Here is a 25976-nt window from a genome sequence, read left to right as displayed (position 1 = left end):
GTAGGCGCAAAGAAACAGTTAATGTGGCCATTAATCTCCGGGTGCATGGGCTTAATGAGGCGGTGGCGGTGGGCGGGCGTAGCGAGCCGGCATGGCGCCGTGACAGCTTTGGGGAGGACCGTGCTCCCTATTGCTGTGCTGGAGCCCTGCCTCTGGTGGGGCTGGCTGGGACGTCCTTGGCTTCTCAAGATGGACCCCTTTACCTTTCCTTTGCAAGCTGTGCCCAAACGCAGGTCTTCAGACCCTCCGCGTCCTGGCCAAATCGACCTGGGTTTTAGGGGAACGTGCCAGCGCCCTTTGTCCACCAGATCATGGCGCTGAACTCGGTGGGTGATGGAGGCATGCAGCAGAGATCTAGGTTGAATGGAAAGGCATGGGCTATTCTATCCTGCAAACCCAAGAAGGTCCCTCCAGACTGCCCTTGCGTGGATCTCGGCTCAGCCCATGTGCCTCTAATCTCTGGTCCCATAATGTCCATGTGCCTCGCCATCTCCAGCACGCCGGCTGTCCTGCTGGGCATGCAGCTGCTGCTTCCCATTTCACAGATAGTGGTGCCTCACTTCCCAAAGGGACTTGGCCAGCGTCATGCAGGGAGCCCAGCAGAAGGAGGAATTGAGCCCAGATCGGTCGAGCCGCCGGACCCCGGAGCATCTTTCCTGCACGTAGCTGCTGAGCTCCAGGGCTGTGTGGCTCTGCCCTCCGGTCTGGTCTGTGCCTGGTGGGTCTCTGGTCCCACTAGTAGGCAGAGCCAGGGGAGGCATATGCTGCCCCTTAACCATACAGTGAAAGCAGACGCGAGAGCATCTGGGATCTTGGAGACGACTGTTCTGAACTGCTGCCATGTGATGCTGGGATCGTCAAATCCTAGAGCCATGGGGCTGGAAGGGAGCTGCGGGGTCGCATCTAGTCCCAGCCCTGCCCGAGGCAGGATCAGCTCCGTCCAAACTAGCCCAGACAGACCGTGTCCCACCTTGGAGCCTCATGACGCAGTTGCCCCTGCCCCCAGGAAAGCAGGGGGGCTGCGGCCGCCACCGTCCTGCTGCTGCCAGGGGGGTCATGGGCGCTGCAGAGAGCCCTGCTGCAGAGGAAGGCAAAAACGCACCAGTTCGCACCAGTCTGACCATTCTCGGATCTCGTGTTGGGGGATGTCGAGCTTCGGACCCATCCAGGGAAGCATCTCTCAGTTGTTCGGGGACCGAGAGTCCAGAGGGGTGCGTGCATTGGGAGCAGAGTTTCCTCGGGCAGAGCATCTGGAAGAGCTGCTACCGCCGCCGGGGGAGCGACCGTGGTGTGAGACACATCCCTGCTACGAACCTTTGGGTCGGAAAATCGGAGAACTCCTAAGGATCAACAGCTGTGACAGAGCCTCTCGTGTGCAAAGCCCCAACCTCCTTGCCGGGGAGGAACCCTGGGAAGCCGAGCGCTGGGAGCCGCGGGCGGGCGGCTGCACCTGGGTCTGGCCGGGAGCAGCTCTGGTTTATTGGTGCTTCGGAGCATTCGCCTTGCCCTCCCTCCAAGAGGAGGCCCGGGGGCAGTTTCATTTCAGAGCCTTCCTGGGGAAAGCCAGAGCAGCGCGTGCGGAGGCTCTTTCGGATGCAACAGCAGTGCCTCGACAAAGCCCTTCGATCCATTTATCAAAGCGCCTGCGGCTTTTGTACTGGGGCAGGCGAAGCCGCAATAAATATTGGAGAAAGGGAGCTGTAAACAGCAGACTGGGACATTTGTTAGCCAGATAAAGAGGCCGGTGTCTCGGGGTGGGTATGCCGAGTCTCCCCTTCTGCTGCCAGCCCCCACAGCCGGGGAGGAACTGGCATGTGCGGCAGGTGATGGATGTGGTGCCCGTGGGAGTTGCTTCCACCTTCCTTTAAGGTCATGGCTATCTCCTTGGCCCCGAGTGACCCCCGTGCAGGGTCCTGACCCCATGGCTGGCTTAGCTGATGGCAGCAATCCTGCTCACTTAGGCCGGCCTGTCCAAGCTGCCGTGGGTCCCAGAGTCCAAATCCCACCTGGGGTGTTTGGAACGGGGATCTCTAGTCCTGATGTTGCTCCCATGGCATCTGGCTCCATCTGCTTCCCTGGGGCTGGACAGACAAGCAGCCTGGGGCTTAACTTACAGTGATGCTCTGCTTGCAGGATTTATACTTGAGCTTTATGCTTGAAGGGCTGCCATAAAGAGAAGAGGAAACACCCTTTTTCTCCTGCTGCAGAGAGCAGGATGTGGACCAGCGGCTGGAAGTTGCAGACAAGGAGGTTTAGGCTGGATCTAGGGGAAAAGCATTGTCAGAGCAGGGAGGCTGTGGGAGAGACGCCAGGGCCGGAGGCTGGTGGGGAGCTCCAGCACTGGAGGTGTCAGGATGGGCGCTGGGCGGGAGGATCTAGGTGCAGCGATGCCCGTGCTCTGCTGTGGGGTGTCCCAGGCCTCTGGGTTGTGCTGTCTGCCCCCAACCCCCTTTTCTGCTCCCTGTGTTGGGGTCTAATCCTCCCTCAGAGGCGCTGGTGGTGCTGCAGCCCAGGCTGGGGCTGAGGCTGGGCTGTGCCAGTGTTCCTGCTGGCACCAACCCCGCAGGGTCCTGGCTGGAGTGTCTTGCCCCTGTGCTCGGGCTCAGCCTCATGCTTCACTGGGGCAAGAGGGGATTTCCCCCCTTCTCAGACTGGTCGCACTGGGGGATTTTGCCTTCCTCTGCAGTGGGGGCAAGGCTTGGGCCTGGGCGCTCTGCAGCGCCCATGACCAGACATGGGGGCAATGCTTGGGGCTGTGTTAGGGGCAACTGTGTCGTGTGGCTCCGAGGGTTGCACACGGGGTTTGTCAGGGCTGGTTTGGATGGGGCTGATCTTGCCTTGGACTGGATGTGACCCTGCAGCTCCCTGCCAGCCCCGCGGCTCCACGACTCTGAGAGCCCCGATGTAAGCGGCCTCGTGCACATTTCATTGAAGCAGCTGGCAGGAAGCGACCCGTGTCTTACAGCCACTGCCCTTGTTGTGCCACCCTCCACCCTGCTCTGCCTTTCCCTGCCATGGGCTCTGTCTACATTGCTTTAAGCCTGTTTGGTGATGCTCTTTGCATGTTTCTGGGTGCAGCAGGAAGGGGGGACAGCACATGGCAGCAGCATCCCGAAGGCAGGGTCAGGCCTCCTGCCTCAGCCCTGAGGCCTGGCATCGGGCAGTCCTGGCCCCAATGCTGGCCACGCTGGAGGTTTTGGAGGAAGGCAGAACCCCATCCGTGGGCTGCCTGGCTCCGGGGAGCCTGGGATCCCTTTCTGACCCCCGCCGCCACAATTATGCCCCGAAGCATGAGATTGGATTACTCTGCCCTCGGCACGCAAGCAGCTCTAGAGCAATGGGTTTTATCTGCAAAACCAGGGCCCAGAGGAGGCTGAGGCCATGGGTAACGAAGCCCCTGAGGGGTGTTCTCTGCCGAAAGGAGCAGACGCAACCCTCGGTGTCTGTTTTAATTTGGATTTGCGTAATCCTGTTATCCCTCTGACTAAGCACGCGCCGCCGACACATGCGCTCGCCAGAGCAAGAGTGGTGCCAGGGGCCAGAGTCTGTTCCTTCTTTACTCCTCTCCTGTTTCCCCACCAGGGCCTGGTGTTGCTGCACGCGGGAAGGGTCCAAGGCAGGCTGGCAAAGCTTTGCCTGCCCTCCGGCCACAAGCAGCTGGGTGGCTTGTTGCTTAAAGGCAAGAATAAAAATGCTAGTTCCTTATGCAGGAGAGGGGTGCAGAGGGCCGGGGCTCCGAACACCACAGAGCGGGGCGTCAGCCTTGCTGGCTATAGCCCAGGTGCTGTGTCCCGCTCGGACCAGCTCAGCTATGTTTGCACAGGATTAAACGTGGCTGGAAATGCTTAAAACAGCACCGCATTTCTGGGTCTGCAGCAGCTGGAGAGGTGCTTTTTGGTCTCTTGAGCATTCGGCTAATTCGCTTTGTGGGCTGCGCCTGGAAGCTGGGTCTAGGCAGCAGCCCCTCGGTCCTTGCCTTGCTTCTTGCAACAGGGCCTCTGTCCTCCTCTCCCCCATCTCTCCAAAGCTCATCCCAGCAGGCCTCTTGATTAAGGCACCGTTGTGGAGTCGAGTCCCCTGCCTTAAGCACTGGACCAGCACATGGTCGGGCTGGGGACCGTGGGGTCTCTGCTGTCATCTGAGTGCCCTCATGGTCTGCTGATTGGGGACCCGGGCTTGGCGCTGGTCCCTTGGGCTGTACTGCTGAGGGAGGGAGCTCCATTGACTGGGGTCCTTCCCTGCATGGCTTGGGGTCACCGGGCATCTGAAGCGGCAAGGCCTGTCCTGGGCATGCACGCTGGCTGAGTCCAGCCCGGTTGCTCCCATGGCCACCTGTTTGGGCCTGGCAGGGAGGCACTGCCCAGTGGTGCCACCTGCCTTTCAGGCCTTTTCTGCCTGTTGGTGGTCCTGGGCCTGCCAGCGCCTTGGAGGGAGGCAGCTTCATGTTCCCAGGGCTGAGCTGTGCCCTGGAGACCCCCCTGGCCTGGGTTAGCTGTGCAAGGGGAGGCATGCCGGGAGGGGCTGGGTGGGACACAGGAGTTGTTGCCCTCGGTACGGGCTCACCTGCTTCTGCTTCTTTGTCCCCAGGTGATGCAGGTGCTCAACGCGGACGCCATCGTGGTGAAGCTGAACTCGGGAGACTACAAAACCATCCACCTCTCCAGCATCCGGCCCCCAAGACTGGAGGGCGAAAGCACTCAGGTAGGACGTCTGTCTGCAGGTGACCGCGGTCCCTGGCTATGGACTCTGGTGGGGGGGCCGACCCCTACGAGTAGTGAAGTTGGCGGCCGTAACGGCGGGTCACGGGGCCTCTGTTGTGCCAGGACTCTGCCGTTCGAACCGGGGGTGGCTGCAGCAGCTGCCTCTCGGCGAGCATCTGCACAGTACAGCCTCCGACTCTTCCCCGAGGCAGATGCGGCTCCTTGCGTGGGATGCGCGTGTCGGAGGCAGGGAAGGCTTCCGGGCACCTCTGCCTACGGTTCCCTGCGCCTTGGTTACTGCCAAGAAGGGGCTGTATGTGCAGAGAGCAGGAGGGACCGGTGGGGGTGTGGAGGAGAGAAAGGCGTCTGCCCCAGGCCTGCTGTTCCTTGCATGACCTTCACCTTGGCTGGAGACATGGGAGCGTCTCTGTGCTTTCCAGTGCCTTGAGACCCTTTTTACCCCGCAGTCGGTTGTTTGTCTGTCCGTACTTAAGGTCCAAAAATCAGTGTCTCACTCCAGAGCAGGAGACCATATAACGTGCTAACTCCCCACCTTAGTTTTCCCTTCTTTGCTGGTTTTCTTTTCTTCCTCCTGCTCATAAGGCTTCTGTCCCCAGGCCTCTGGCAGCAGGTGGGTTTCAGAGCCAAGTGGGGCAGGTGAGGGGCAATATAGACCCGCCAAAGCCCTATCTGGGGAAAATGCAGTCTTTGTGTCAGCCAACCTCCCGGCGTGGAGACCATCCCCCTATGAGGCTTCCCTCCCTGCCCTGGCGTCAGCCTCTGGTGACCCTCCTGTGGCCGCAGGTTGCAGGGCGCATGGCCAGATGCAGCTGGCTGCATGCTAATGTGAGCTGAATGGAAAGTGCCACGCAGCTGAGCATTCGGGAGAAGCAGGCGGCTTAAGCAGCGAGCGTTGCCTTCCAGTCCTCTGGGCTTGGTCTCGCAGCCTCAGACAGGGCCTTCCAACTTCCCTGCAGCCTCTCAGGTGTGGCATGGCACATGGAGGGCTGCAGGGAGCTGAGTAAAATCCTGGTTTGTCTTGGAGACTCCTTCCTCCTCTCCCTCTGGGACTTGTAGTCACATTTATAGACCCCTTCATCCTCTGGCATAAAGGCTCCTGAAGACCAGCCTGCATGGACCGAGCTTCCAAGCGGAAGCTGGGAGCATCTGATGTCCAAGACCCGAGGACCGGAGCTGTTGGGACACGTTGCTCTGTGCCCGAACCTCTCGGTAAGGGACCAAGCAGATGGGAGCTGCTTCGGGACCTGTGTGCTGACCCATGGTGCTCAACGTGAGCACGAACCCAGCAGCCTCCTGGGTTGTATGAACAGGAGCGTTGCTTGCAAATCCAAGGCGGTGATTCTCCAGCTCCGCTCTGCACTGAGGAAGCCTCCCCTAGAGTCCAGCGCCCACTTCTGGGCCCTGCTCTTCAAGAAGGTGGGCAGGTTGGAAAGAGGGGCCTGGGAGGCCAGACTGAATTAAGGCTAGACGAACTAGGGTTATTTGGTGTGGAGCAGAGAGGGTTTTGATCACAGTCGTCAAATCCCTGCAGGGCGATGACCGAGGATGGAGGCAGACTCTTCTCTGTGGCCTCGGGACGGAGCTAGGAGCAATGGTCTCCAGCTGCAGCAGGGGAAACTGAGGCTGGAGATGAGGGCGGAGCGTCTGGTCTCTGAGCAGGGTCAGGGATCGCAACAGGCACCTAGAGGAGTGGTGGGATCTCCACCTTTGGAGGTTTTCAAAAGCAGGTTGGACAGACCTGTGGCTGAGCTGGCTTAGTTGGGGCTGATCCTGCCTTGAGCAACGAACTAGGTTAGATGCTTGGTCCTTTCCAGCTCTGCTTTCCTACCATCCCAGGAACGTGGAAGCATTGGGGGTCGGGCTAGGTGTGGCCTCCTGAGGTCCCTTCCAACCCTTGTTTTCTGCTTTGGGATCATCTTTTCTGCTTTGCTGTGCTGGGGTGCGAGCGCACCTCTGGTTTAGCTTCCGACTCGACCTCTGCCTCTGACTCCAGCCTGGGGCACCTCACGTATTCCAGGCCTCCGTTCCCCTGTGTGCAAAATGGGGGGTGCTGTCCTCTCTCGCCGGGTGCGGAGCTGTTCTGAGGGCCACAAAACCAAGGGGTTGTTCTTTCACCCATTGAAACGGGTGTGATGCTTTCTTGCGGCTGCAGCGGGGGTCACATCCGTGCTGTGATCGGAGCCTCCCGGCGGTCAGCCAACTTCGCAGGCACAGGCTGCTTGTCGCAGAATCTGCCCGTGGATTTCAAGGGGCTCCAAGGAGCACGGCAACTGGCCCTGCTAGCCGAAGGGACCTCCAGCCGGCATCTTTAATACGTCGTATGAATACTGCATGAAGGGGGTGGTGGCTTGGCTGGTGCGCAGAGAGGCTGTGATTCAAGGTGGCTTTCTCTTCTGAGCAGGGGCCTGGCACGTAGCGTGCGCCCCGGCCAGTGCAATGGGCCGTGCTAGCGGCTCCTGCTTTGGCCTCCTCGCTCCGCTGTCCGAGGAAAGCATCCCAGAGCCTCCCAAACGGGGCAGATGGGCAGGGGGGGCAGAGCCGGGGTTGCTGTGGGAACCGGAGCTTGGAAATTCCTGCCGTCTGCAACGCCGCGGTGTTTTGTACACACTGAATTATGAATAACGGCTAAGATTAGACGGTTCCTCCTGCTGTCTCCTTGGCATCTGCCGCAGGTGGCATGGTGTTGCAGGGAGCTGAGCATGCCGCTTGTGTAATGGGAGGGGGACATTCCCGGTGAAGGCTACGGGGCGCTGGCTGCTTTGCTGCCATGCCAGGGCTTGGCACTACATTGGCTTTGGCTTGTCTTGAGGTAGTGCCGGCACCTTACAGCCCCTATGCCGTGCTGACTACTTCTGTGACAACTCCTAAGGGGTTGTTAAGCCTCTTCCAGAGGCACTGGTGCTGCTGCAGCCCAGGCTGGGGATGGGCTGGGCTGTGCCAATGCTCCTGCTGGCACCAACCCCACAGGGTCCTGGCTGCAGGGTCTTGCCCCCACGCTCAGGCTCAGCCCCACACTGCACTGGGGCAGGAAGGGATTTCCCTCTGCTCAGACTGGTTGCACTGAGAGGTTTTGCCTTCCTCTGCAGCGGGGGCATGGCCTGTGCTCTCTGGAGCATATATTGACAGCCTCTTGTAGAAGCAGGAGGTTGGCTTTCCCAGCTTTCCCTGTGCCAGGTTCGGGTGCGGTGTCTTGTGTTGTGTCGGGGTTGATGGTCATTCATGTAGAGTTCAGGCGATGGACGTGTCTGGGATGGTTTGGAGAAGAACATGAGGACTACTGTGGACTGGGTCAGACCCAGGTCCGTCGTGTCCAGTCTCCAGTGTCACACGGGCAGAGAGCGGAGCTGGATGGGAGAGCGGCGGAGTCTGAGCAGGGTTTTTCCCCCTGCTCCTCTCTCCCTTGCAGCCTTTACGGTCCAGGCTGCTCTGATGCAGAGGCCGTGCCGCTCGCTCCCTGCTCCAGAGCGCCCCGTGCCCATTTCCTCCAAGCCCATGTCCAGTTCCTGGGTGGATCTGGCCGAGCTCTCGGCTCCCACCGCATCCGGTGGCCACTATCCTCACACTTGTAATTGCATGCGGTGTGAAAAAACTTCCTTGTGTGAGTTTTAGGGCTGATCGTGCCTCAGGCAGGGGGTTGGACTAGATGTGACCCTTGGCGCTCTCTTCCAGCCCCCTGGCTCTAGGTTTTCGCTCTTTTTGGCGGGGTGGCGTGTGGGTCCTCCGGAGGCCCAGAGCCGCTGGGACTGCTGCGTTCCCTTTCGGTGCCTTCGCCTCGCCTCCCTGTACAGCTGGGCTTGGATGGGCCCTGGAAAGCTAGTCTCCTGCAGGGACCTGCTCTCCTCCCGTGGCGTTTCCTCTGCCTGTGCTTTTCAGGGCACCCGAGGTCATCGTAGCCCAGAAAGCACAGTCCTGGCCCTGAGATCAGGGGCCGGGTCGGTGATGGGGAAGCCTTCCCACGCTGTTGCTTCTTGCTGGTCATTTTCTTAGGGTCTCGTTTGGGGGAAGCTCGCTGGCTCTGTGCAACCCACTCGCTCTTTGCAATCAAAAGACCCCAGAGCTGGCAGAGACCTCCATAGCTGTCTGGTCCCGCTCCCTGCTGACTGCACTGTCCCTTGCACACCCCAGACAAGTGCGTACCAGCCTCTTCTGGAAACCCTCCACGGATGGCAGCACTGCCACTTCCCTGCTCCAACTTGGGGGAAGTCCTTTCTCCCAGCTCTGCTAGCATCCCACTGGGGCAGCTGCCCGGGGCCATGAGCTTGGGTTATCGGATGCTGTTCCTTGCTCTGGGTTCGCTGGTGCCAGCGCGGCACCCCGGAGAATGAAGCTCGTGCACGCTCCCAGCAGAGGCCAGCCCCCCTTTGAAGCTCTCCCCTGGGCCGTGAGTAACGTGCATCGCAAGAAGAGGTGGGAAACCCCGGCTCGGGCTCCTCCGGTCCCAGGGGCCGTGCCGGCGCTCCTCCCTGCACCGCTTTCTCCAGGGCTTTGATCTCCATGTTCTCGAGCACTAGGGCTCCCGGCCCTTCCCCTGGCAGCCTGGAGGGTGTTTTCCTTGGCGTTCAGGGGGCTGGCTGCTCTGCCCACCCCCATCGGATGGATGTAGACCGAGCACCTTGCTGCTCTGCAGTGGCCCTCGTCGTGTCCAGCTGAGCCCCCTGGCTGCATTCAGCCCCTTTGTTTTCCGATCTTCCTAGCTCGTTTTTTGCTCTTTCGGCAGCTGTTCTCCGGCCTGTCATTCCCTTTCCCTTTCCCTCTGGGATCTGCTCCTCCCTGAGCCGTATCCCTCTTACTACAGACTGGCCGGCCCTGCTTGGACTTCTAGGATTGCTCCCCGCTCCCCATGCTCAGGCCTTGCTTAATTATCTGGGAATGTAATAACTAGGGTGTTTACCCAACGATTTAATAAGATGGGATCTCATCCAGATCCTCGCTGGGCCCACCACAGGGCTGTCGGTACGTGGCCTGGGCTCCCGATGCACCTCCTCCTTCTCTCCCCATCCTCGTCCTCATCCTCCCTGCTTTTCTCCTCCTGGAAATGAGACTCTGGCTTCTCCCTGGCAACGGGCTCGGGGCGAGAACCTGAGTGGAATTCAGGACCAGGCTCCCGGCAGCATCAGGTGTGCGCGGACGCCTACGTCGTGCACGCTTGACTGGCTAGCACGTGCAGGAGCCTGCGGCAGCCGGGTGCCTGCCGGCCTGGCTCTGGTTGCCATTCCCCAGGCTAGCCGAGGGAGAGCAAAGCCCAGGAGCGTGGCCGGAGGACTCTGCAGCCGGCCTGGGGGGATAGCATGTGGGGAGGGGGACACAGCTCATTCACCTCTTTTTCTGCAGCCCTTCCTGGAGCACGTGGGTCAGATGCAGGAACACAAATGCCTACCCTGCGTGGGTGTGGAGAAAGGATGCATGCGGGGGCGGCGGGCTCTAGGCTCAGTCTGCTCCAGTTTTGGGCCGGCTCTTAGCGTAGCTGGGTGACCTGCTGTGTTGGCTCCTATCTGCAGCTTCCCGAAAGCAGCCTTTGAAGCTGTGCTCCCACGTTGCCAGGACCGGCATTGAGCTGGGCGAGACGCAGCCTGCTCAGTGCGGACGAAGCTCTCCAGTGGTAGCGGCTCATCTGCCCCTTGCTTGGGAGGGGACGGGAGAGCCCAGTAGCTAGCGATTAGCAAGCAGAGCTCTGTTGGGGAGATCCATCTCCATCCTGCGGAAGGCAAATTGGTCCCTAGGCACCTGGTGTAGTAGATGGGAACTGACACGCTGAAAATCCAGGGTAATAAAATCCTACAGCCTTTCATCTCCCGCCTTCATCGCTTGGCGCGAAATGAGTTCTGAGAGCCGGCGCTGATCGCGGCTAACGTCTCTATCGCTCGTCGCTGTCGAGGAACATGACGCGTCCCCCCCCACCTGCCACCCATGTGCTAGGTTTGCAGATGCCGCGCGCACAGGGTGATGGGATGACGAGCCCTTGATGGGTGAGTGACGCTTCTGAGTTGAGACGCTGCAGAGGAGGACTCTGCATCGCTGGGGGTGTCGGGGGAGAGGGTGGACAGGCGCTGGGCAGGAGGATCTAGGTGCAGCGATGCCCCGTGCTCTGCTGTGTGGATCTCCCAGGCTTTTGGGCTGTGCTGGTTGATGCATGGGGCTGGGAGGGAATCCTACCCCCTGCTACATGCATCAGGTGTGTGTGGTGCCTCGGGCAGGGCTTGGACTGGATGTGACCCCACACCTCCCTGCGAGCCCCACGGCTCTGGGAATATGTGAACACTATGGATTGCACCTGCTGCTCTCCCGGTGTCCTGGGTTTCCCTGCTCAGGAGAGCCAAGTACCTCTGCTGCGCCTGGAGCACGACTGGAGCCTCTGAACGCTGCTTCTCCATGCCTCTCCTTCTCCTAGCACGCAGCCAGGGTTGCGCTTTCCTGGTGGAAACGGAACAAGAGGCTGCATCCTGGGAGCTGACAGCTCTTCACTGGGTACAGGCCTGACTTGGGGGCTCCCCTGGGACCACTGTGCAGATTTGCCAGGGATTACAGCTTTTTCAGTGGTTGTTAAATGTAAGCAGCTGCTCTTAAAATCACAGAGACGTAGAAAATGAGGGTTGAAGGGACTTCAGGAGGTCGCATCTAGTTCAGCCACCTGCTCCAAGCAGGACCAGCCACAACTAGATCATCCCAGCCCAGGCTTTGTCTAGCTGGGTCTTAACCTCCAAGGATGGAGATGCCACCACCTCGCTGGGGAGCCTTTTCCAGTGTTTTACTACTCTCCTTGTGAGAGTTTTTCCTAATATCGAACCTCACCTTCCCTTGCTGCAGCTTGAGCCCATTGCTCCTTGTCCTGTCATCTGCCCCCACTGAGACCAGCCCAGCCCCATCCTCTTTGCAGCCCCCCTGCAGGGAGGTGAAGGCTGCTATCAAATCCCCCTAAGTCTTCTCTTCTCCAGACTAAATCAGCCTCGTTCCCTCAGCCTCTTCTCACCAGTCCTGTCCCCCAGCCCTACAACCGTTTTCGTTCCCTTCCTCTGGACTCTCTCCAATGCGTCCACATCCTTTCTGCAGTGGGGGCCCACAACTGGACACAGGACTCCAGATGTGGCCTCCCCAGTGCTGAATAGAGGGGAAGAATCACTGCCCTCGATATGGTGGCACCGCTCCTACCAATGCAGCCCAGGATGCCGTTACCCTTCTTGGCAACAAGGGCACACTGCTGGCTCTTGTCCACTGTCACCCCCAGGTCCCTTTTCTGTAGAGCTGCTGCCCAGCCAGTCAGCCCGCAACCTGCACCCATGCATGGGATTTGTTGCATCCTAAGTGCAGGACTTTGCACTTGTCTTTATCTTGGCTCCGGTACATAAAAATCAAGCCCTAGACTGTTCCGTCTACTTGATGCACTGAGTTGGGGGAGGCTGCAGTAACCCCTCTTTCTTTCTTTTGGGGTAGAAGGCATGCAGCTGGCCAAAGACCAGAGGATTGCATGGGTTAGTGTAGTCCTGCGCCGTTGACAGCTGTGCTCATCTGCCTTGACCTTTTTAATGGCCCCCCCCCAGTCGAGCGGTCTTGGTACCCTACCCCCTTGTGCATGAAGCAGGGCTAGCTCCGTGCCCTCTGCAAGTCACTGCTGGAGCATGCGCGGGCTGGGAGCTAGCTTGAGCCAAAGCCTGGAACATGTTTAAGCTTATCAGAGCAGCCTCTCTGCAGGATCTCTTATCAGGGCTGCAATATGGTCTCTTGGAGCAGATGCTGCCATATGGGTTACAGAGCAGCGGTCCCGTCTTATTACCCAGTGACTTCCCTTTTAGGCAGGGGTCGTACATCTTCCTGGGTGCAGCCCTGGTGTGGGCAGGGGTCTGCCCTTCCACACATCCCCTCGCCTGAGGGCTGGGGGTTAAGTTCCAGGGTCTTGTCGCTGTTACAGCCTCCATCCTCTCGCCTGCCCGCCCGCCCGCGGTGAATTAGGAGTCCTGCCTTTGCCAAGCATAAGGCTCAGCCTCGGAGTTTGGAAACAGACTTTGGACTCTGTCTCCTGCAGGCTGTGCCTGGGAGAGATGCTTCCAGCTGACACATAAATGAACACTTCACGCTGCATAATAAAAGGGGGGTTGCTCTCCTGCCATATCCCTCCCTCCCTGGAGCTGTCAGAGGCCAGTCCCAGGGACAAGGAGCACAGGCTCGATTCTCTTCCTCTTGGCCTCCAGGAGAAAGAGCAGGAAGCCTGGGGACTTGGCTGTGGATCCCAGCTCCGTGCAGCACAAGCCTGTCCCTGCCTGAACATGCTCCTTGCTTGGAGAGCTGAGACTTCTGGGGCCGGAGCATCCCCTTGCTCATCTCCCTGCAGTCGAGCGCTCATAGAAAGTTGATTTTTTTTTATTTTTTTTTATTTTATTTTTTTTTTTTAGGCGCTCGTTCCTTTTGGACAGCTAAATTATAGCATCTCGTTAACAGTTTTATGCGCTAGAAAGCTACATTTGCTCAATTGATGCAAAAGCAATACAAATCCTGCTCCAATCCCACAATTTATCTAAATTGATATCTTAATTGGTAATACTCTGGGGGAAAGGAACCGAACACACACGGACCCTGATTTAAGGAACAGAAAAGGGGGCGGGGGGGAGAAAGAAGGGGAAAAAAAAAAATCCATTACTTTTTTCAAAATCTCCAAGTTGGAGATTTTTTTTCCCCCTTGCCAGAGCCGGGGAAGTGTTGCAGCAGTAAACACAATGAAGTTTGCGGATTATTGGCAAAGCAGAGGCTTGCTTTTTTTTCTACCCAATGTCGATGGGCCGGCTCGGTTGTCAAGGTCTCTTGAAAGGTTCGGTGCTTCTGTGGCATTGGAGGAACTGGCTCTTGGGTGTTAGCGGAGAGCTGGAGCGAAGTCAAGCTGGCAGGGCCCTCGGGAGCTCACATCTGGTCCCGGCCCCTGCAAGGAAGGCTCAGCCCTGTTTGAAAGCAGCCCAGGGAAGTGTTTGTCTAACTGGTTCCTCAAAGAAGCACAGCTACCAGGCCTCGTGCCCACCCAGGGGCCCCCCTGGCCTGCCCCACTTAATGGGGGGGGGCCCCTGAGTGTGGCGGGTGTCCTGCCATTGCCAGGACAGGCAGGAGCTTGTTTAAATACTTGAGATCCCAAGAAGACTCGTACCCCTTGCTACAGAGGAAGTCAAAATCCCCATAGTCCCTGGTGTTTTCACAGAATCGCAGACAACGAGGGTGGGAAGGGCGCTCAGGAGGTCGCATCTAGTCCAAACTCCTGCTCCAAGCAGAACCAGCCCCAACTACGTTGTCCCAGCCAAGGCTGCGTCCCTCACTCATCCTTTTAGTGCCAAGCAAGGATGGCAATGGCCTGCCTTCGGAGAGCGGCGTCCTGTTTGCAAGCTGGGGCAAGCAGCCCCTTGGAAGCACCTGTGCAGCCTACCAAGCCAGGCAGCGCTGCATGCTCACATCTGACCCAGCAAGAACAAGGGACCCAAGACCTCAAGCTGATGCAGGGGCCACTGCGTTGTGCTCGGACGTGAGTGGAGCTCTGCTCCACGCACGGCCTCGCGTGACATTTGGCCACCAGCATGCGGTCCCAGTGGTGCTGGCATTTCCGTCCCGCTGGGCTCTGTCGGGTACCTTGTCTGGTCATGCGGTGCTGTCTAGGACAGCTGTTTTCACTTGCAGGCCAGTAAAAATAAAAAAGATTGTAATGGGGGTGTGCAGCCCCCTTTGAGCTGTACGTGCGGGCATTTGCTGACTTTGGATCACATATCATCTTTTGCGGACCCCTTTGGACGGTCTGTGAACCCTCCCGACCACAGGCTGAAAACCCCTGCTCTAGGGCGAGCTTTGCATCCTGCTCCTGGCTTTTCCTGGCTGCTTTTGCTGCAAAACGGGAGAAAGGAGCAGGATTTGGAGCCAGGGCGAGCTTCCCCGGTGCCGTGCAGGGACGGGTGGGCGCGGAGGTATTTCAGATGCCTCCGTTCGCCGGTGGTTTTATCTCCTGCGCGCTGCCTCCCCTGCTGCTCTGGAGAGGAATTAGTCTCTCCCTGCCATTTTTTACAGTTTCAGCCGGTCGAGCCTCTGCCACACTTGAGCAAATTTTAGAAAGAGTAATATTTTACCCAAACCCCATTTAACTGCGGCACTTCCTCTCTGTTCCCTTCCCTGTCACTGCCTGATTACGAGGATATTTATGGGCTGCTAGAAGCTCTTCTGTTTTTTTTCCCTTCCTAAAAAAAAAAAAGGAAGAAGCAGCAAAAATCACCTGCCTGCTTCTTGCCAGCGCGCTGCTGATGCTGTGGAGCGGGGCTGGCTGCGGCCTGCCCCTCTGACACTAGGTGTGCGGCCTCCTGGCAAGGGAAGCCAAAGCCGTGGGGGTGGCCGTGATGATGTGCCCACAGGTGAGAGGTCCCACGGCTCCCGGGGCTGCCGGCGCCCTCCTGCTGACTGATGGTGGGTGTAGCTGGGAAGGAACACATGCAAGTGCTGCGTATACGGGTTATGGAGAGCTGTGCAATGGGGCTGTTGCTTGTGCGGGGGACATATGGCATTTAGGTCATGGTAAAATCAGCTGCTGGGTCACTGAAGGGCAGCTTGTCCGGGGGTGGGGGTGGTTGTGCTGCACCGGTGTGGATCGGGTTAGCCGGCGCTGCTCTCCCCGTGCAGCCCGGAGCCCGTGGATGCAGGCCCCGTCTCGGTGCCAACCTGAGCCAGGCGCAAGGGATCCGACGGCGCCCGGCTCTAACAATTACAAGCAATTTACCTCTGGAAACAAGCCTCTCTCCTTGGGCGAGATGACAGTTAACAGTACTTGTTACTGCAAGTAGGTCTTGTTAACAGCATCCCGGGATCAATTCTCTGCCGCGCGCCTTCGTTAGGCACCGCGGCAGCTGCTGGGGAAAGCCCCGATTTCCACCTCCGCACCTGGGGGGGCTTGTTCCTGCCATGTGGCTTCACTTCCAGTCCTAATTGAAGTGGGACAGGCCCGGGCTCGGTGCCAGGGTCCAAGGTTTCCTTACCAAAGGATTCCACTTCGGTGCAAATGTGCCCTGCGAGCGTACGACCTCTCCTGTACCAATGGGCATCGCATCCCCTCTTGCTCCTGCAGCGCCTTTGCTGTCTTTGGCCGTGACGTTGCCCGAGGCTTTTGCTTCTCTGAACCCACAATGAGGACCAAGGAGAGTTTCCCAGACCAAGCGGGGTGCATGGCTTATGTGGCTGTCCTTGATTACAGTCCAGGAGCCCGGAGCCGGCTGTTGGGACGGTGGACTCGCAAGGGGAGCGCGTCTCTTTGCTTTACAAAGCCAGCGGGAGCCGTTTAGGTGACAGTACAAATCATGGTGATTAAGAGGCAGATGGCAAGTCGGAGCCGAGACTCATTAGACGCACCACACAACGGATCGGAGGGTTCCCGCAGCCTGGTGCGTCCGCCCCGTCTCCAGTTGGCGGCGATGACAGCGTTTTGGGGTTGGCTTCGATTTGCACCTCGAGTCTCCTTGGTGTCTTTCCCGCTTGGCTTCCTGCCGGGCCCAGTCCAGGCCTTGCTGCTCTCTTCCCGCCCGGCATCCTTGCTCTGGTCGCAGCCTTGCCACGAACGCCCCGTGTGCCGTGCGCTTCGGCCTCCTCTGTGGGTCTTATCGGACGCATCTCGCGTGCCGGGGAATCCCGGCCCTGGAGAAGCTGGCATGTGCGCGCTGTCTGGGCTCTCCCGGCCGCGTGCTCTGTTCCCGCCAGCTGCAGCCAAGTGCCCCGCGCCCCCGGCTCTGCAGGGCTCTGCTTCGCTTCCCTTTGGTTAGTCGCTCGGCTCTCCGGCAGGGTTTTGATGCCGCGTTTTTACCTCGCTGCCTCCTGTCTCTCTAATGAGACGATGGCAGTTCTGTACCTTCTTCCTCACGGGGAAAAGCTAGCTCCTTTATCGGACTCGGCCCCGGTGATCTCGAGCAGAGCTGCCACGAGCGCTGCCTTTTGAAGGGGGGTTTTGTGGGCTGTGGAAACGGAGGAAGTGCCGGATCCACCAGCCTGACAGACAGAGGCTCATTAGCTTGCTCCCTGAAAGCCCAGCCTTTGGCGTGGCTGACAGACCTCCGGGCTGAGGCTTTCATGCCGGATCAGGGAGCGGCGTACGGGGGAGGCAGGGGATCGTCGCAGGCTGTAATTAAGTTGGAAGCCTGTCTCCAGAACTTGTCTTCCTGTTTCTGCTGCTTTACCGAGGACAGTGCTCGATGCCTCCATGCAGCCAGCTCCCTGCTCCTTCGCCCCGCATGGTTGCTGCCCAGGGAGCTTCAACCCAAGAGATGCCAAGCGCCACTTGCATCTGCTGCTTCCAGGGCAGGGAGGTCCCCTAAAATCCCTCGTGACCCAAGTGATGGGGGCACCGCGGCTTCCCTAGGCATGCCGTTCTGCTAGCTAACCTGCAGTTGCTGGGGGTGGAGCTGCAACATCTCCGGTTAATACCTTCTGGGCTGCTTTTGGTCTTCCCATCCTTCGTGGGAAGGAAGAAAGGATGCACCAGTGTGTATAGGGGGGATGCGAGTTCAGTTTCCAGGAGAGTCCGAACCCCCGGCACCACCCCCCCCCCCCCGATCTTGGGTAAAGCAGTTCATTTACTCCCCGAGTGATTCTCAGCCAAGGTGCATGGGCACCGTGGCGTGCCACGAGATCTTTTCCAGGGTGCCATACCACGCAGGCACTATTTTCAGCATGCTAACACCTGTGCTAATAAACCCAGAGACTTCCAACGGGAAGCCACGGTGTCATCTGCATGCTGCCCCGCACCGATCCGTCTGAGATCTGCACGACAGGAAAAATGGCTCTATTATTTTTCCATAGTCAAAAAGAGTGACAGCTAAGAGCTGGCATTTTATGAGCGTGTGGAGTCTAATCAGAGTCTGAAAACGCCGAGAACCACTAACCTAGATAAAATCATGCACGTCCTTCACTGTCTCGATGCTTTAGCCCAGATGCTTGGAGCAGAGGTGATGTCTAGTGTTGCCATAACCTTGGGGTCTGGTGTGGGACAGATGCCGGGGTAGTGCTTTCTTTTTTTTCTGACTGCAGGCGTGTAGCCAGCCAGGCTCAGACTACCCGCCTGTGTGTGCGAGTGCACGTGTGTGCATGCACGCGAGGGATCTTGTTTCCCTGTTTGCAGAGCGGGGTTGTAGTACAAAGGCGCACGGAACTGGGAGCAATAAAAGATTAATGAGAAACAAAGCCATGAACTCATCAGTGTCTCGTCGTCGCTAAATTACAGTTGCAAGGATCGCCGTAACTCATCTGTGCCTCTCGGTACGGAACGGATTGCCGGCCGCGCCAGGGAAAAACACTAAATGCTGATGTGCTGTAACTATAGGCAGGGGTGGGGGGGGATGTGTTTGGGGGGGAGGCCGAAGCCGAAAAGCGATGGCACAAAAGAGGCACCCGATCAATATTTAATAGGAGCTGGAACAGCTTTCAGAAGCAGGCTTATGAAGTCAGCATGTTCTTACAACCTGTTTGTAGCCCTGGGGGTAGAATGCTTTTTCTAGTGTAAAAGTGATTAGCTTGCACAACTCCCCACCGTTCCCGGCTCCCTTCCTGCCTTCCTCCCCCCAGCCTCGGCCATCTGGGAACGGAGGCAATCATTAGATGCAGGATCGTGGCTGGCGACCGCCAAGACCCTGGTGGAGGCTGACAGCGGGGCCGGGGGCAAGGCGACGAGGCCACGTGCCTTCTCCTGGGTGCCGAAGGTCAGAGTTCCCCGCCGCGGCCACGCAGGTGGGTTTGCTGGTCTCAGCCCCCTCGTTCCCCTTCCTTTTGCTGACTCGCTGCTGTGATCTGGGGCGAGTCCGTCTTAACCTTCCTGCACCTGCTTCCCGGGGCCGCGGAATGGAGCTGACGTGCAGCTTTGCGGCCCGCCGCGGCAAGGTGCTCTTGCTGCCGATGCATCAAGGTGCTGCCGTCCAGCAGAGCCGAGGCTCGGGCATCTATACCGGGTCTTGCCCGAGCCCGGAAGAGCAGTCGTCACTTCTCTGGCAGTGATTTAGAGACTAGAAGGCAGGTGGGCTCAGGCCCTTCCCCAAGGAGATTGGCACTTCGAAGTGCATTTAGATTGCAGAGAGAAATCGGGGAGGAAACGGCTGGTTTCCTCTCCGCTGGCCCCCTCCCCGCACCGCCTGGCTTCTGGTAGCGTTCTCCTGGGGTCCCCCGTGTAGCATCCAAGCACTGCGCTACAGGGCAATCCTCCCAGCATGCGCGAGAGGCCGCGCTAGACGCCAGCTCTGCTTTTGAACCTTCCCGTAAGAGGCTTGAATGGGATTCAGAGCAACCTGACATAGCAGAAGGCAAAGCTGCCTCTTGGGCGAGGTGATCAGAGACCAGATGAAAACACAGGAGTCTGCTACCGGGGCCTCACGCTGGGACTTCGGCTGTAGCCTTTATTTTTGAGGGAAGTTTTTCACATAGGCACTGATCTCTTCTGGCGCGTGCCGTAGCTGCTGAAGTAGATGGTCCCTTTTACTCTGTCCTTGCCTTGCTGAGTGCTGCCGGGTGCCGGCGTCTTCAGGAGTCCTTCATCTGAGAGGGATTGAGAAAGCTGCCGACTGGCTGGTCTGAGCGGGGATGCTTCTGACGGTGGCACAATGGGCGACCTTGGATTGTGTTTGCTTAACCTCTGCACGCCTGAGCTGGCAGCTGATAGATGCATATTAATACCTGGCCCGGAGGGAGGCGGGGAGTAGCCGCAAAGCGGTTTGCAGCCCTTGGAGGGGATGCGGTGATTGACATCGCTTCCTAGGACACGAGGAAGTTTGCTGATGTTCACAAGGGAAGGGAGGAATGCATCAGCCCAGAGCAGTGGGGATCCCCACCCCTGCCCTCACCCGGCTTGGTGTCCTGGCCTCTGCCAGGCCAGCTGGAAGGTGGTGCAGTGACATTTCCCACCTTCCAGGGAAGGGCCTTTCATAGGGCTGGCAGGGAGCTGCAGGGTCGTATCCAGTCTGAGGCAGGATCAGCCCCGTCCAAACCAGCCCAAACAAACCCCATGTCCAACCTCAGAGCTGCACAGTAGAGCTGCCCCTGACACATCCCCCTGCCCCTGGGATACAGGGGGGCTGCAGCTGCCAACGTCCTGCTGCCGGGGGGTCATGGGCGCTGCGGAGAGCCCAGGCCCAGGTCTTGCCCCTGCTGCAGAAGAAGCCAAACCCCCCCAGTGCAACCAGTCTGAGCAGGGGGGAAATCCCTTCCTGCCCCAGTGCAGTGTGGGGCTGAGCCTGAGACCCTCCAGCCGGGACCCTGCAGGGTCGGTGCCAGCAGGAGCATTGTCCCAGCCTAGCCCCAGCCCCAGCCTGGGCTGCAGCACCCAGCACCTCTGGAGGAGGCTTAAAACCCCCTGACACAGAAAGGGAGTGGGGGGCAACCAGCACAGCCCGGAGACCCGGGTGATCCCCGCAGCAGAACAACCCTTGGCAGCTGTTGCTTCACACCTGGAAGTACCAGGGCTGCTATCTCCAGCGGGGAGGGGAATCCTCCACTTCGAACATCTGCCTCTGTGAAACTGTACTAATCTTCTTGGGTCCTGTTGCCCGATGGCAGCAAGTCTCTCTGCATCTCCTGCGGTGCCGTGGCCTTGTGCTGTGTTGTCTCCCTTCACCCCGACGCTTGGAGGAGGGCCCTGGCGCGTGTTGCTGCTGGTGTTTGTGGTGATAACATGCTTCCCTCGCGCAGAGCTCTGCTCCCTTTGTGCAGAGGAGCTGTCACCGCGAGCCCTTAAGGAACGAGCCCTTTCCGAGCTGCTGCCTTTTGTTCGGGAGGAACAAAGTGGCAGTGACGGGCAGGTAACCTCTCCCCGGCACCGTCGGCCCCGTGTGCCCAGGCCGGCAGGTTTGACACACGATATGTTGAAGCCAGTCAGTTGGCTTGCTCTAAAGCGCTGGTCTGGCAGTGAAGCGCTGACCCCCGGGCTCATTTGGGAAGCTAATGCGCCTCTTGCCTTGATGGTTAAATTGCACAAAATTAAAGGGTAATTGTGATGAGTCTGCCATATCGCTGAACTGCAGCATCGGTGTCTCGCCGCCTCGTGCTGCCAGGAGCCAGCTTAATAAGCCCGTGATGCTGCTGGCTTGTGAGCTGGTCTCTTCACACAGAAATACAAAACCTGCGAATGGCTCCTCTCTCTTAATGGGCTTTGTAGAGTCACTGGGTTGGAAGGGAGCACAGGAGGTCGCATCTAGTCCAGCCCCCAGCTCCAAGCAGGACCAGCCCCAACTATATCATCCCAGCCAGGGCTTTGTCTAGCTGGGTCTTGCAAACCTCCAAGGATGAGGATGGAGACTGCACCTCTCTGGGTAACCTATTCTGGTGCTTCACAACTTTCTGAAAGGCAAAGTTTTCCTGATATCTAATCTCAACTTGCCTTGCTGCAGCTTGAGCCCATTGCTCCTTGTCCTGTCACCTGCCCCCACTGAGAACAGCCCAGCTCCATCCTCCTTGCAACCCCCTGCAGGGAGGTGAAGGCTGTTATCAATCCCCCTCGGTCTTCTCTTCTCCAGACTAAATTAGCCCAGCTCCCTCGGCCTCTCCTCGCAAATCCTATGCTCCAGCCCCCAACCACTTTCATTGCCCTGTGCTGGACTCTCTCCAATGTGTCCACATCCTTTCTATAATGGGGGTCCCACAACTGGACACGGGACTCCAGATATAGTCTCCCCAGTGCTGAATAGAGGGAAGAATCGCTGCCATCGATTTGCTGACAATGCTCTTACCGATTGCAGCCCAGGATGCCGGTAGCCTTCTTGGCACCAAGGGCGCACTGCTGGATCCTGTTCAGCTTCTTGTCCCCCTGTCCCCCCAGGTCCTTTTCATGGGATTGCTCTGTCCTAAGTGCAGGACTTTGTACTTGCCCTTGTTGAACCTCCATGGTGCCCTCCTGCTGGACATGTGCCCTGCTGAGTGGTGCCAAGGGGGCACATGTGGAAGGTGGTCCAAGAGTGCAGCAGGAGGAGCTGCGCGACTCGGCACGGGGAGCCCAACCCCTGAACAGGGAGTGTGGAGAAGTGAATGCTCTCTGATAGACTAAAGGGGCCTTGTGCATCCCTACAAAGCCAGGAGCATCCATCTCCTGTGCTCCCCGCGATAGATGTTGCAGATCACAGCCTGGACGCCGTGCTTGCCCCAGTCGATAGGGAGTACCTCCAGTGAGGGCTGGGCTTAGAAGCATGCAAGGATGGACCCCGCCGTGGAGCCAGGGCTCGTTTCATCTCGGCTGCCCGCATGCCAACCCTTTGGCCCTTCCCCGTTAGCATCTGCACTCAAAGCGAAGTGGGAGACAGAGGCCAACGTGGGGTCTGGCAGGCTCAGATCCTAGCGGCGCAAGATGCTTCGAAGTCGGTGCCATCTGGCTGCCCGCGCAGCAGGGCCGCCTTCTGCAGCCAGCTGCTCCAGGTGGTGATATCAAGAGCCCCTTTGTTCCCTCCGATCTGGGCATCTGCAGCCGATGAGCTCGGCCGTGCTCTGTCCCCGGCCCTTGTACTAGGGCTGGCAGGGGCTGTAAGGGCAGCATCTGCCCGCCTATGTCAGCCAGCCCCTTTGGGGCCATCTCAGCCCTGTTTGGGGTGGGAGCAGTCAGCTGAGGCTGCATCTTGGAAGGACCTTGCTGGTGCATCGCAGCATGGAGGGTTATACCGGTGCATGCCAGCGTGGCGGGCAGGGAGCTTCTGCCCCGTGCAGCACCGTGAGAGCTCGCGCGGTTGAGGTTCGTTGTTGTAGAGAAACAGGGCTGACAGGGACCTCCAGAAGTCGCATCCAGTCCAGCCCCCTGCCTGAGCCAGGTTCAGCCCTGCCTGAACCCCCCCCCAGATGAGGGTTTTCCTAGCCCGTTCTTAAAACCATGCAACTGTCTCGTGCCACAATTGGGCAGGGGACCCGTCACACCCTAACCTGCCCCAGGGAAAGCAGGGGGCTGTGCTGATGCTCTGTTGCAAGGACTGGCAGTAATTTTAAGATGCGTGAGACATTTGAGGAAGAGGACCATACCCCCTGTAGAGGAAGGCAACCCCCTCCCCCCCAGTCTAAACCAGTTTGAACAGGGGGGGAAATCTCTTCCTGCCCCCAGTGCAGCGTGGGGCTGAGCCCGAGTGCAGGGGTAAGACCCTCCTGGCCTTTTCTTCTTGAGGTTAGAAATCGTTAGCAGGGTTTGTGCCCCGTCGGAGCAGAGCTGCTTAGCCGAGGTGGTGATTCTCTGAGGTTGCTCTGGTGTCTCCGGGCGATGCTGCCGTGTGGACCTTTGCTTACTGGTTCAGCAAGGGCTCGGCGCCCTTCCTTGCAAGAGTCTCTTGCAGGACGAGGCGTCTTGTCTGGTAGCGGCAGCTCCCTGCGCTTGCAGAATTGCCCGTTCCCCTGCCTGTCCTGTCCCCAGTCTGCCACGTGCTTCACAGAGGCTCCTCGGGCAGCCTGATCTGCCACTCTGCTTTTTTTTGCTCCAGGTCAAATCTGCCGCATGCTGCTTAGGGGATCCCAATCTGTTGCTATGCCCAGTCTTTCTGCTCCTTGCCAGCTCCGCTGCTCTGCTTTCTGCTCCCTGCCTGTCCTGTTTCCAGTCTGCCACATGCTTCACAGAAGCTGCTTGGGCAGCCTGATCTGCTGCTCTGCTTTCTTCTCTCCTACCCTGTGCTCCCTGCCTGGTCTGCTGCTCACTGCCCTATACTCTCTGTCTGATCTGCTGCTCTGCTCCCTGCCCCGTGGTCCCTGCCTGATCTGCTGCTTGACTTTTTGCTCTCTGCTCTGCTTTCTGCTCCTTGCCTCATCTGCTTCTGCTGCCTGTCTAGTCCCTGGTCTGCCACGTGCCACGCACGGAGGCTGCCCCTGCCACGCATTTGTGCAGCCCTGCTGTGGGTGCACTGCTGTCCTCTGGCTGGCAATGCCGGAGAGCCACGCTGCTGTCCAAGAACCGTCCCTGTGCCTGTAGCTGCCTGACGACGGTTTGCTTCGGGGAATATTCAAGGGCAGGGCACCAAAACCTCGTGTCCGGCTGTGGGCCAAGGTGCGGCTCTTACTCCTTGGCCGTGCAGCAGCATGGAGGCGTTGGATCTGTGCAAAGGGCTAGGAGCTGCTGCTGCTGCCATGGGACCATCCCAGTCTGCTCCATCCCAGCCCCTAGGCTGCGAACTCCAGTTTAGTTCCTGCTGCGATTCCACATCCCCCGTCCGTGGTGTGCAACCCCCTCCCTGCCCAGTGTAGTCTGTGCTGGGGGCGCAGCCTTCTTCACTGTGCCTGCCTCCAACTGGGAATATTCCTCGTGCAATTAGCACCGATTTACGAGACTCTCTTTAGTTGCCAGACGCCGGAGGATGTGCTAAAAGGGCCTCCCTGCCTCGCCTGCTCCCGTGCCGGGCTTACCTCCGCGCTGCTTGGTAAGGAGAGCTCAAGCCCAACCTGTTTGTGGCTTGTAAGAGTGGCCAGCATCCCTGCTAAGGTGACTCCACGCTGCCCTCGATGAAGATGCTGCAGCTGGACCCCCCGCGGGGGAGAGTGGCGGGGCCCGGACTGGCTTGGAGGTGTCCCCCAAGCCCCAGGGGAGAGCGGAGCTGGCAGCGTGGGCTCTGCTAGAAGTGCTTCTGGAGGTGGTGAGCTCTGCAAGGACTGGGGCAGGGAGCGGCCCTGTCTCCAGACGGGCTTTAAAGGGCTCCGTAACCGAGGCTTGAGTGATGCGGGTCGGGTGCAGGAGTCCCTGTCTGGGAGATGTAGACCGGAGGCATTGCATCTGCATGGGTGGGGGTCTTTGCCGTGGGTGCTGGAGGGTCTGTAATGGGGCAAGAGGCCCACTCTCCACGTGGACAGGGCTGGGGTCCCTTGAAGGACTCGGTTGTGCGAGGGGAGGTCCCGCGGGGCTCAGAGCAGCGATGGAGCCCAGCTGCGGTAGCCCAAAGCCCCACGGTTCAGCTCGCCTATCATCCCGTTTCTCCGCAGCCTCCGCGAACAGGCACGTTCTGGTGCCTGCACCAGGCTGCTTGGAGCCCGGCAGGCTCTCGCCTTTCCGGAGGCGGCTCAGCTCTTGCTCCGAACCCGCTCTGCCAGGTCAGAAGCGATCGGAGTTTCCTTTTATAACCCCCCTCCAGTGTCTTGTGCAGCGAAGTCTGCTGCCTCTGCCGGAATACTTAGCAGGCTCCTGTCAAGGAGAAGGCGGCCCGAGATCTGACCTATTTTAAAGCTGGTATAATCTGGAGGGGAATGTGCTCCGCATGCTAAGTACCCACCCGAACAAAGGCAAAAGAGGCTGCATCTGGCTTGGGGGTTGGGGGGGAACAGTATGGGCCTCCAGACCGCCCCCGGCCCGGGCAGCATGGCAGGCCGGGGCAAAGCGTTGCCAGCGCTGGGTATCTACAAACAGTCCTCTGTGTCCGTGCTGCACAGAGAGCGCCTGATTTCTTCTGGGCTGCGCCGCGGCATCAGGTGGTCGGAGCCGCACCTCATTAGTGTCAGGGCTGGGCTTAGCCCTGGCGGCGTTGCTCATTGCTGTTGCAGTGCAGGCCCTGTGGGCCCTGACCCCGTCCATGTGACCTCGGTGTGGATCCTGCATATTTGGGATCGTGGGCTCGAGATCCAGGAGAAGGGGAAGTGTTTTAGTGTGCGAGGTACCAAGGCTGGGGCTTCAGTAGCATCCCATCACACTTTCCCTTCTAGCGTACCAGCCACCGAAACGGCGTTAAAAATGGCAGTCGGGGCGTGGGGAAGACAGCGATGGAGATGGGCTGGGGCTGTGCAACCGCGATCCTGCTGCCTTCAATATTTGTGCTCAAAGGGGACAGAGAAGCAGCTCTATCTCCGTCGCTGCCCCGACCTCCAGCTTCCCCCCACGTCTTGTTGGCCATGCCCAGGGCTTGGCAAACGTGTGCCATCTGCAGGGTATTTCGGGGACGTGCTATTAGCTGCCTCCCTGGTGGCTGGCTCACGGCAGCATGGTGAAAGGGCCTGTCTGGGCGGTTTAAGTCAGCATCTCTTATTAAGTGAAGGTGAAAAGGAGAGGAAGGTGGAGAAATGAGGTGGGGAAGGAAGCATGGATGTGAGACGAGCAGGAGCAAACTACTCGCTGCAGGGGCCGGTTTGATGTCCCCCGTGGTCAAGAGGGGCAGGGGACCTGAGTGCCCTGATGGATTCCAGCTGGAAGAGGCAGCCAGGATGCATTGAAGCTGGCTCCAGTCCCCCACTCGCCCTTTTGCCTGTGATTCTCCCCAGTCTTTCCCTGGGACCCCATGTACATGTACTCTCTGTTGCTGTCTTGCATCGCTGTCTGCCATGCTAACATGGGACCCAGCGGTCTTT

At 58.9% G+C, this 25976-nt stretch overlaps 1 protein-coding gene across 1 annotated transcript in view; it reads left to right on the top strand.

The window, feature by feature from the left end:
- The window catches only part of SND1 (staphylococcal nuclease and tudor domain containing 1), a gene marked incomplete at its 3' end in the record, with an annotated part of 220382 nt that overhangs the window by 42676 nt on the left and 151730 nt on the right, over positions 1-25976 (top strand). The window contains exon 11 of the mRNA XM_025215432.1: positions 4588-4701. Within this exon, the coding sequence (XP_025071217.1) occupies positions 4588-4701 (114 nt within the window). The remainder of the gene's footprint in view (positions 1-4587; positions 4702-25976) is intronic.

Source organism: Alligator sinensis, unplaced genomic scaffold (assembly GCF_000455745.1).
Source record: "Alligator sinensis unplaced genomic scaffold, ASM45574v1 scaffold1083_1, whole genome shotgun sequence".
NCBI classification, from domain to species: domain Eukaryota; kingdom Metazoa; phylum Chordata; order Crocodylia; family Alligatoridae; genus Alligator; species Alligator sinensis.
The sequence above is the reverse complement of the archived record's forward strand: the minus strand, read 5'-3'. Positions and strand labels throughout refer to the sequence as shown.